General features: G+C 44.1%; 2 protein-coding genes across 2 annotated transcripts; both read left to right on the top strand.

Moving 5' to 3' along the window:
* Window positions 1–4,778: 4,778 nt before the first annotated feature.
* On the top strand, window positions 4,779–5,960 carry LOC306801410 (uncharacterized protein; the record flags this gene model as incomplete). Its single annotated transcript, XM_079304478.1, has 1 exon — window positions 4,779–5,960. A coding segment is annotated over exon 1 (675 nt), but the record flags the coding sequence as incomplete, so codon positions are not given.
* On the top strand, window positions 5,915–7,514 carry LOC306801004 (inositol 1,4,5-trisphosphate receptor-interacting protein-like 1; the record flags this gene model as incomplete). Its single annotated transcript, XM_079303604.1, has 1 exon — window positions 5,915–7,514. The coding sequence occupies exon 1, from the start codon at window positions 6,009–6,011 to the stop codon at window positions 7,512–7,514; it is 1,506 nt and encodes a 501-aa protein (XP_079159730.1). The 5' UTR covers window positions 5,915–6,008.
* Between the last annotated feature and the right edge of the window lie 4,312 nt (window positions 7,515–11,826).

Here is an 11,826-nt window from a genome sequence, read left to right on the forward strand (position 1 = left end):
CCTTCCTGGTAATACTAGAAGCTTATATTCCCTAGAGGTGTTTATATGAAAAACTGGCAGTTCTCTTTAGAGAACTTTTTCTTCTCCAAGTCTATTTCATATATGAAGACCTTCTGCAGAGATTTGGGGGTGTTGTAAAATTGCATGGTGTTGAAAGTGTTGTCAGTCATCTTTCTGAGTGACCACAGACTGACACAGTGCCAGAGTGAGAAATGTAAACTCATGCGAGTCAAATAGGGAGTTCTAATTAACATTTCTTGCTGTTGTACCTAAAATTCAATCACAAATCAGGACTAAAACGTGTCCTATCTACAGCAGCTTCATGCTGTTAGAAATGCAGCACTGTTTCTGAACCTCCTTCTATTAATTTGCTGCCACAACAGGTTTCCACACAGAGCCTGACTTTGAATCTTCAAACCATTGCTTTTATTGACTTATGGTAAGAAATGCAAATCCTGGCTTGATCCTGTTCCATTAAAGATGATGGTGGAATTTCAAGGGGCTCTGTTGAAAGCAGATTTCATTCATTTCCAAGAACTTTTCCTGGTTTTTAGTAGTTCATTATGCCTGTAATACTCAAATAAACTGGAAGAGGCCAGTGCACATTCATGTACCCTTTCATCCTTCTGATAGAAAACTGGGTCTTTAGAGGTTACCAGTAATTGTAACTGCTTCTTATATTTATTATGGAAATATTTGATATTTGAAATTCTTTTATCATTGTAGTTCTTATACTATTTTGATGATTCAAATAAATTGTTATGGAGATCTCAGGTGCTGGAGTAAAATCTTGGCTTGAAGGAGTGACAAAGGCAAAATATTGCAGCTTTCATCCAGGATCAGCTGTCTGGTAGGAGTCATTGGAATAAAGGATAAGGCATGCAATTCCCAGGCACTAACAAATTAAGTTCCACTTTGGGAAGTCAGTTGAATGGAGGAAATAGTAATACACTGACTTGCCTTGAGAAAATGCATGAGTATTGCTTAACAGATCACATTACCTCTGTGATACATGTGCTGGTTTAACTGTAGAAATCTAACTGACCCAACTAGTGTAAGAGTCAAGGTTTAACAGTTATACAGTCCATTTTATAGATCTGGTAAACACTTCTTTTTTTAGTAGCATTTCTTTGGTAAACATTTGGTTTTTTAGTAATATTCCTTTTTAACTGGCATTCAAGGAACACAAAAGTATTCAATGCTTGTAATAAAAGTGACATTCATACTTGTGGCAAAACATAAAATAATGTTTCTAACTTTAAAAAAATAAATAAATATAGAAGACAGTGAGACTTGAAAGGGAAACTGCATTTTTTATTCTTGTTTCCTATTTATACTAAGATTATGTTTATTTTTTCTTTTTTTCTCAATAAAAAGCATCCAGATATTATGTTGTAGTATTTTTCATTTTCATCCACAGACCATCTCCAATCCACTAATGGTTCTAGGAAGATTTGTCATGATTTACACAGCAAATTATAAGCAAACTATAATTTGTGGTGGCATCATACCTGGAAGTATCCCTGGAGCCTTACTTAAAGTTTCAGCTTCTTCCAAATCCAAGAGCTAAAAAAAGGATTTAGTGTTAACAGTAGATCCAAATATTTGCAGAAATACTTTTCTATCATGCAACAGTATGTACAACTGCCAAGATATTGTCAAAGCAGAGTGGATGCCAAACAGGAGAATTTTTAGGAAAAAACACAATATGCCAAAAATGCCTGTGATCCACTCTGTGTCCAAAGAAGATTTTTTCAGCTGCATTATGTCTGCTGTTTTGACATGCAACCATGAACTTAACTACAAGTAGTTTAATTTTTCTGCATTCAGCCGTTTCTCCCCCTCCAGCTTGTGAAGATCACAAATGCATATGTGAGACATTTATCATAGCTTGAAGCCCTGTTACATTCAATTGCTTTACACTGGCACCAAACTGTTTAGCTTTCATAAGTAACATTTTGAGCCATGGTGAATAGCACAAGGATTGAATTCGTGCCTTTCAGTACCCTGACTGTTTGATGGATTCCAGTCAGCAGAAATGGTGGTGGAGCACACAGCTTTATTTATTTGGGGAGGATCTAGCTAAGTATACTGGTTAGCATTAAAGACAAAAAAATACAACTTGCTGATTTCTAGAAGCATTGGCATGTTTATAAGAGTGGTGTGTGCACATCTTTCATTAATAAAGGGAAATACAGTGAAAAATTCCACAGTGCTCTAAACAGAGCACAGTTTCATCCTTTAAATTTCAAATACTACACAACTAAAACATCACTTCTCCTTAACTATCTAGAATGCAAAACTGCACAATCTTATTTGTTTTTTCCATCTGTACTGGACATCAGACATTTGCTAATGTGGGGAAAGAATTGCGCTTATATTATCTTCACATAGAACAACTAAAAATCAGCTTAAATGAAGAGACAGGCACGAAGCAAGAAAACCTTCCAATCCAGGACATACCTTAGGAACAGCAACGTGTGATTAAGTCACAAATAATTGGAGAAGAATGTACTTAATCTTTCTCAGTCAGGACCTCTGATAAGCTCACAGATGATTCAAAAACAAACACAAAGTCCAGTGAGGTGAGCAGCTTTTCATTATGCTCACTGAGCTTTTACCCCAGTCATAATTTTTTTGCAGTGCAGTCACTGAAACTACTGCCTGACATGACTAATATTGTAATCTTTTTTAAGTTTGTTTTCAAAATGGAATGTTGATCACAGTCTAGCAATTTATTTTAAGGTACTGTAAAAGTATTTGTTGATTGAACGCTGATACTTAAAATCTTTACCTTGTAGACAAAATTATAAAGCCCTAAAAATAGAACTTTATAATAAAAGTGTTGACAAAACCCTTACAAAAAGAAAATCAGTAGTCCGGCTATAATAATAAAAATACGAAACAGAAGAGGTAAGTTAAGCCTTCTTCAGAGGAACTGGCAGAGCCCATCTGTTTGTTCTGATTTATGTAGCTATTCAATGTAGTATTGTTCAGCAAGGGCAGTTTGTAAGAATGCATGCTTTCTATGTAGTGCTACAAACCCCCAAAAAAGTGACATGTGAAGCTTAAGGGCTTAAGGAAATGATGATTGCAAAACTTAGCTGAAATATCTACATTTCTTTTGTCTGCTCTCTTCCTCTCCTGCCTACAGCTACAGCAAGAAATGAGAAGTTCAAGCCAGACTTGATATTTACATGATGTTGTAGATCTAAGAGAATTACTGTGGTCTTTTTATCCTTTTTCTATGCAGAAACATGCATCTCCATTTTCCTCCGCATAAAATAATCACAATATGCTTACAAGAAAAGATGACCATGAAACTCACAGAGAAATGAGTATAATATATTTGGAAAAAGCATAAAAGTAAAACAGGCTGCAGGGGTACCCCATGTTTATTGGTGAAGAGTTTTTTCCCAGGACACAGTGTCAGATTTAATTTACACCAGGCTCTAACATGGAATGGGCTGAAAAATTATTGGGCCTGTCCATGAATGCAGATTAATCCTTCAAAAGCTGTCCCAGGTGCCTCAGATGCAGCTCTGTGGAATGTGGCTGTGCAGAGGCAGATCTGGCAGGCTCACATGTGAGGAGACGCAGGATCTTTATTTTCATGAGGTCATCTCTGACTAAAGAAGTGTTATATTTCTGTGCACATTAATTCTTAGTTACTGGTGTACATTTACCTTTTTATTTCAACATCAACTAAACTGAGCCAATCAGATTGGAAGCAATTTGTGCTGTTACAGGGTGTTGGTTTATTGTGGGCTTTCACAAGGCAGAGAACTGACTCTGAATGTGGAAGACAAGCGACCTCAGGTGATTGAAAGCAACTCAGGAAGGGTTTTTGAGCCTCCTTGGCTGCAAGCACCAGGTTCACATGTCTGCACTCAGGAGTCCAGGTGACCCAGCCCACCCCAGGGCTCATCCCACCCTGCCCACAGCTGCAGCCCCTGGCACTCAGTGCCTGCCCCAGAGATGCTGCAGGATTCCATCTCCAACCCCACACCACTCTGCCCATGGACCTGCCAGAGCAGATCCCGGGAGCAGCTCCGGGCCAGGCCAGGCTGGCCTTGCTCTGCCTCGTGGCCCACAGGCCTGGAGGGGCCGGGCTGGGCCGGGCTGGGCCCTGCCCCTGCTGCAGCGCTGGCCAGGCCGCGTTTGCTTCCCCAGAGCGGCTGCTGAAAAATTCTCCACCATAAACAGCTCCGGCCACTGCCTGACACAGATAACATGGCCATCCACAGGCCCAGGCAAGATTTCGTGCACAGATGAAACCTGCAAGCATAAATTCTCTCTTGAGTGAGAAAAAGGAAAGAGTGAAGATACCTAGAGAGAACAGCCTGAGACATGAAGGTCAGTAAAGAAGAAATCAAGTCCCAGATGGGAGGAGAATGAGGAGATGCCTTAATCTTGGGCTGAAATTCTTTTGTAGGACATTTTGATGGACTGTGATAGACTGAAATATGCCTGTAACTCATTGAAAAGTGTGGGAGATGGAGGGTTTACATTGTAGATATGAGCAAAGGCATCCATGCTGAAGGCAGCGAATGTTGAAGTAGTTGTGACTCCATGAGAAGTCTGTGCAGGCAGAAGAGTGATGAAGACCCTTTGGCCCCAGCAGAGAAGAAGGCCTCTGTTCTCACAGATGAAGATGATCTCAGAGGTAAATGAAGAGAACTCTTGTTTTTGAACAGCTCATCCTTAAAAGTGTACCAAGAACATCCATGGGCCGTGAAACCCAAATCTATATTTGACAAGGGTTGTGTGTAAGGACACTTGTGCCTGCTGTAAAGGGCAGCTCAGGGGTTCCCAGGTTCCCGAGGGATGGGTCTGTACTTGGTGTCTGCTGGGGCTTTGGTGCCCAGGGCCATGCTGAGCTCCCTCCCGGGCTGGGGACAGCGGGCGGGGCTGGGCTGTGACAGCTCTGGGGCTGTGACAGCACAGGGCCGTGTCACAATGGGGGCAGCTATAAAAGGCCCCAGCGGGTGCTGCTGCCCCAGTAGAGCCTGGGCAAGCGGTGAGTGCACACACAGGGAGGGGATGGGGCTGGAGGAGGGCTGGGGCAGCAGTGCCGGCCCCGGGCCGTGTGTTCTGCCCCTGCAGGCAGGGCCCGGCCCCTGGCGGGAGCGCCTTGCTCAGGGCACGCTGCTTGCTGGGGCAGCGCTGCAGCCTTGCTGCCGGGGCCCTTTCCTTCCTGCCACCACGTCCCTGTGCCTCCTGCCCCCACTGCCTGTCTCCATTGTGACCCCACTGAACCCTCTCTCTGTGTCCTCCTGCAGACCATGGCTTTACTTGCACTGCTCTTCGTGCTCGTGCAAAGCCTGATCCAGTACCCGCAGCCAGCAGGGGATGGGCTGGATGAGGCCGAGCACTGGCGAATGCAGGAGCGTGAGGAGCTGCTAAACCAGGAGATGGCTCGGCTGCTGCAGGAGCTGGAGCAGCAGGAGCAGGGCTGGGGAGCCGTGCTCTTTGATGCTCTGCAGCAGTGGCCATTGTGGGCTCTTGCTGGAGTCCTGCTCCTCTTGGGCCTTTGGTTTAGCTGCAGGAGAAGGAGCCATGAGTCCAGCAGTCGTGGCAATGACCAGATCTCCTGCAAGACCGTATCAGATGAGAGAGGACAAGAACAGGGAAAAGTCAGTGTTGGTTCCAAGGAAGGTGTAGAAAACATGGATGTGACTGTGGAGGCAGACGACAGCAACAGCGAAGGAAGTCCTCTGGCTGCAAGAGAAGGAGAGAACAATGATAACATCGACGGCAATGATGATGTGAAGGTGAAGGAAGACAGTGATATTAATGGCCATGACTTAAAGAAAGATGAAGGACAGAGTGATGGGAATGTGCCAGGGGACAATACTGAAGGAAGTGAAGATGAACATGGTGATGTTGTTGGAAATATGGAAGGCCTAAATGAAGGAGAAAACAAGGATGTGGAGGAAGAGCAAGGCAAGAATGCTGCCAAGGAAGAAGAAGGAGATGAAAATGACGAAAAATCCCGTACTGCAAATATGAGGGAGAGCAACAATGATGATGCAAATGAAGGTGAAGACAATATAGGCGGAAAGGAGGAAAACATGGATATGAAGGAGCAGGAAAGCAGTGATGCCAGTGAGCAAAGGAGCAGTGATTGGACTGGGCAGGAAGATAGCAGTGGTCCTGGGAATGAAGTAGACCACAGTGCTTTTGCTGCAGCCGAGGAAGAAAATAAAGAAGTTATGAAATCGGATAACAGTGATAGAAACAAGGATGATGTCAATGTGAAGGGAAGCCAGAATGAAGATAAAGAAGATGAACAAGGTAACGTGGCTGCCAGTGAAAAAGAAGGCAGTGATGGTGGCAAGGAAGAAAGCAGCACTGGTGGAATGGCAGACCAAGAAGACACTGTAGATGCTGGCAATGAGGAAGGCATCCTTTTAGTGGACTGCATACAGTGGCCTGCAGAGGATCTGGAGAGAGGATGCTCAATGACAGCTGAGCTGATGGAGAGCCTCACGCGTGTCTTTGTGGACAGCGTGAGCAATAGCTTCTACCCAGTGCCTCAGGAAGCCATAGGAGTGGGCAGTGCCTTTGAGGGTTGGATTCCTCAGGAGTGGGATGGGGTGTACCGTGTGCTGGTCCCCCTGAATCCCCCGCCAGGGCACGCCTTCCACCTAGAGCAGAACAGCGCAGGGCAGGCGGCAGCAAGGACCTTCAGCGTGCGTGTGGAGCTGGTGTGCACGTGCAAGGGGGAGCAGCTGGGCCAGAAGCTGCTGTGCTTGCTGCACCACTCGCAGGAGGAGCGGCGGCAGAAGCGCAGCCTCCTAGAGACCCTCTGCACCAGCTCCTACCTGGACGTGGAGAAAACCTCCCGCTGGTTCTACCAGCTGGTGAGATGCTCGTGGCTGCACGTGCCTCAGTGCTACTCATGGCACTTGGTGTTTCAGCCCTGCAGCCGGTCCTGCCGATTCCAGCTGAGCAGAGGCCAGAGGAGCCTGATGGTGGAGGTGCTCTTTGGGGTGCGCCAAGGGGACTCGGACATCTTTGTGAGCAGCCAGCCCGCCGAGGCCAGCTTCACTGGAAGCACAGTGTGGCCTGAGACATACGCTGTGGCAGAGGTTAAATTCTTCCAGCATGTTGCCAGACAGGTGCCGTGCCAGAGCGTGCACCTGAAATGCCTGCAGGTCTTCACGTGCATCCTGCAGGGCACAGCATTTTCCAGCTCCACCTGGAAGACTGTGGTCATGCACGCGCTGACCATCGTACCGCTGTCCCGGTGGAGCAGGAGGGAGTTTGTGCAGCGGCTCTGGGACATCATGGGCTACCTGCGCTTCTGCGTGCACTGGGGACGCCTGGATCACTTTGTGCTGGGCAACGAGAGGCTCCCTGCAGAGATCAGCTTGCCACCAGCCATGCGAGGGGTCGAGCCACTCAACCTCTTTGAGTACCTGCTCCGAGATCCGGCCGCCCACAGAGAGGCAATACAAGCTTTTCATCAGCTGCACTTTGGCCTCTGGATGCTGCTCTCCACCCACTGAGAGGAGTTCCCTGCACAGAGCTTTGCTGGGGGGCTCACACCCAATGGCAGCCACGTGAACTGGCAATCCTGAGGCTGCTTTCCTGCTCCTGTGGAAGGAAGATGCTGAGGCACGTGGATTCCTTGTGCACTCGCACCTCTGCCTTGCCCTTCACCTTCCAGTCACAACAGTGCTGTTGCCCAAGTCTGTGAGGCAGAAACTGGCTCCACCTGCACATCCTCACAGAAGAGAGTGAAGTTGACTGAAATTGCATCCAGCACCTTCTAGGCAGAAACCTAGCCTGTTAGGGACTTAGTGTAGTTATTCAGTTAGCTGTAGCTTTAATGGTTTGGTAAGGATGTAGTTTGTAGTATAGGAAAGTACAACAGATAGGTTTAACTCAGTTTTCCATAGGAGAATAAGTAGTCCCCATTTTCATAATGAGACTTGTTTATTAGCATTCCTTCCAGAGGTTCTTTAGTGTTGTAACTATTTTGCAGTTACTTTTAGTTTAGGGAATTGAAGTCCCCTACTGTAGTTGCTTGGCTGCTTTTCAATAATATTTGAATATCTCTGTTTGAAAAATTAATAAAAGGAGAAAAGTTTCTCAAATTGCCTGAACTGTGTCATTCTTTTTATTTAACCCTCTGCATCTTAGAGAATGTGTACCCGTACCTGAAATAATTAACGGAAATAAGGAGTTATTGCAAATGCAGATGTTGGATAATTAAGTATGCTGTCTCTCGAGCATTACCATAAAAATTGCTTGAAGCTTGAAGTGACAATGCCCTGAAATGCCTAAAATTCTGCAGCAGAGAATTCCTGAATTTTTTAGGAATCTTTGGAAAAATTTTCTTGACATGGTTACTTTTATAGGTTTCTGGGGAACAATTCCATCCTAAAAGATGAACAGAGTAGTCCCTGACTGCAAAATACGTGATATTTTTAGCTTCTCATGAATAAAGTTTGGACACAAAATTGTGGCAAGAGTAAGTTATGTTTTCTCTATTCCTGGTTATCTATATCATTTTGGAGAGGCCCTGTTGTTCCATGAGTATTACCTTTTTCACCAGGCCGAAAAATATTGTATAGCAATGAGAGCCACTTTGTATGCCCAGCTTTGTCCATGGTGAGATGCAGGTAATCAATATATGATTTACTTCTTGCAGTATGTAGTAAAGATTGGAAGTAATTTGGCAGTAGTTATTCTCTTTGCCTTTGTACCAATATATTGGTATATAGGGGTCAATTTTGAAGTCAGAATAACTTAGGAATTGGATAAATTGCTGCAGTCATGCAATTCTTTATCTCAGAAGTTTGGTTGAGAATTTCTACAGTTGGTCACACAAATTTTCACATGTATTCTCCAACATGAGAAAGGACTTGCTCCTACCTAAAGAAAAGTGAAACGGCCTTTGTTCTTTGCTGTATTTGTAAATTATACAGCCTTTAATTTCAGAGTCCTTCAAAGTTTTCATTAGGTATAGGTATTTTGGAAGTAGTTGCGATGTTCCCTTTCTGCTAATTTAGGTGTGGCTTGTCATTAAAAAAGTCTGTCAGCAGTTGCAAAGGGAATTCTGAGTCTCAACCAATTTGGTTCAGCATTGCTGCATTCTTACACCATGATAGAATTGAGGAATGGTAGCATGGTCACCACACAACTCGATGCTAAAAAGTCTAAATATGTTTTATAAATGCTAGTACATATTGTCAGAACAGAATGACATTTTTTGCTTTTGAAAGCTTTTTGCTGTGACTCTGCTGCTGGAGGTTTTAAAGTAACCAGTGACGCTGTTGTAAGCCAAGTCCACTGAGATACGCTGCTCAAAGGAATAGAACCCCGTCGCTATTCCAGCTTCTACAACTCAGCAGTGAAATATTAACCCAGAAGGGGAGTTAGCTGGATGCTTATTTAATCACCAGGCTGTAAAAAACTATTTAATTTTGAGAAAAACAGCAAATAAAGACTATCAAACTGAGTGCTGAACATGTACTCAGGAAAGACCATCCCTGGAACTAACTTGAGAATGCTGGTCTGTGTTAGCCAGGCTGCAGAGATGCAGTGATTCCAATAGACAGCTTGCACCAAGCTTGAAAATCATTGGGAAATGTGCTTTTCAAAGTAAATTTCTCCAGTGTAATATCCTTGGTGATAGCAAATATGTCTCAATGTGATGGGAAATTTCAGCGCATAAGATTGGATTGTGTTGTTTCATGGAGTGAGAACAGTGATTAATTTGGCTGCAATTTAATCAATCCTCTGTTAATGTTTACTTGTGAAATTTTAATAGGTCATGTCACACAATCTTATCAATGGTCATGCTCAGAGTCTTATTTCCAAGCTGTTTTCAATAGTAAATGATTGATCACACCTGATTCTTCATTACTTTGCCACCTGTGTTGTCATCTGTGTCAGTAAGGAGTGTGCAGTGTTGTCATTTCAGTCTGGAATATTCTGCAGATGTTTTCCTTATGATGTACTGGAATAAATGATTGTACAAGGCATCGGACAGGATTCATTCCCACTTGGGCATTTCAGTCATGAGGCAGCATTTTCTCTCGTTGTTGTAGCTGTTCTAGGTGGGGTTTTTTATTGAGAAATTCTAGAACTATTAAACAACAGATGACAGATGTCCATTTGGAATGGTCTCTTCAGAGATCATTCCTTTCAAATAAGAAGGAAATGGGAAGTAGAGATCAATCTCAGTCATGATCCTTCATGTATGTGGAGAATCAAATCCAGATTTTTACAATTGACACTTTTCCAAAGGCCCTTGCTTTTCACAGCTCTAAGCAGGGAACATGCTTTAGAGTATTTGCACAAGCATATCATTGATCCTTCCTTAGATCAAATTCCCATGGGTGCAGATGGGAAGGAATTTTCCCTCATATTCTGTACGTTAGTTACTTGTATCCTGCAAGTGAGGACAGTTAATCATAAGCTGCTCTTAAGTGATCTTGCTGGCAATTAATAAACAGATCTTTTATAGTGTTACTGGTTTAGAAAACAAACCCTGACATCTTTGTCTTAGGAAAAAAACATGCAAGAAAGGACAGTGGTGGTGTATAGCAGTGTAGTGCCCAGCATTTAATATAATTTTTCAATGCGAATCAGGATTTTTTTTCCAAGATACTGCCAAATAAATCTCACCTAGAGCAATAGGAGTGGCAATGCACGACAATTTGTTTTAACACCACCCTTCACTGAACCAGACAAACACATACAAACTTAAGTAGAAGTGACTGAGCCAAAAAATAATTGTCATAATTATATTCCAGTTAGTCAAATTAATAATGAAAAATGATTCTTCTTCTCGGAGTGCTGTTTATTAGCCAGCACCAGAACTTAATCTTTTCTTGCCATGGTTTGTGAAAGACCTTTGTTGGGGGTTGAGTGTTTTTCTATTACTGTGTCGATTGAAGGAATTTTTCTCATGACCATGCCAATGGAGCTGGCCGGGTTACACCCAGGATCTCTGATGACTCCAGACAAAAGGGGTCAGTTGCAGTGGCTCCCAGAGGGGTCTCTCAGGCTTCTGGGGGGGGGGACTCATGTTTCCTGCGAGTGGGGAGGAGGACGCCCCATCTTCAGCCCACGCGGCCGGAGCACAGGAGAGCCAGACCCTCTGCGATCACCTGCCCTGCATCTGCCCCGTTCCAGCCTCCTGCCTCTGCGGACACAGCTGATCCCCCGGACACACACGGTGAGCGAGGAGCCGCCGCTCCAGCCCGTTCCCACCGAGACCGGCGTGGCCGCTGCCGCCCCTCCCGCCTGCGCTCCCGCCTGCTTTCTGCAGCACCGCGTTTTTCTTCCAGCAGCAGGACTGGGACTAAGCACAGAGACAGCGTGCTTGCATCTAAAGGGACTGAAACCGAGTTATCTATTCTGTTCTGTTCGCAATTTTAACAACTGCTGTTGTTTTCTGCTTGTACAGTTTGATATATTAGTAAAAGAGCTGTTATTCCCAGCCCCTTATCTCTGCCTCAGAGTCCTTGATTCAAACAATTATAATACTTGGGGGGAGTGGACCTAAAGTCTCTATTTCAAAGGGAAACTTCTGCCTTTACTGGCAGACACCTGTCCTTTCAAACTAGGATAACCTTGAAGGAAAATGTTTGAGTGGGGTTTTTCCTATTTATTTCAATCAGGACTTTTTGTCCAAAACACTGGCCCTAATTTTTAACATGATCAGGATGTGCAAGAACTTTAGCAGTAATTCTAGCTTTTGTAGCAGGAATGCTACGTTGTCCATCCAGTGCCAGGAAGGCGGAAATAACTTTAATTTTATGTTCAGTTAAATACAGGATTTGCCTTTTTTTTTAATGATTTCCA

Source organism: Erithacus rubecula (assembly GCF_903797595.1).
Source record: "Erithacus rubecula genome assembly, chromosome: 4".
Classification (NCBI taxonomy): Eukaryota; Metazoa; Chordata; class Aves; order Passeriformes; family Muscicapidae; genus Erithacus; species Erithacus rubecula.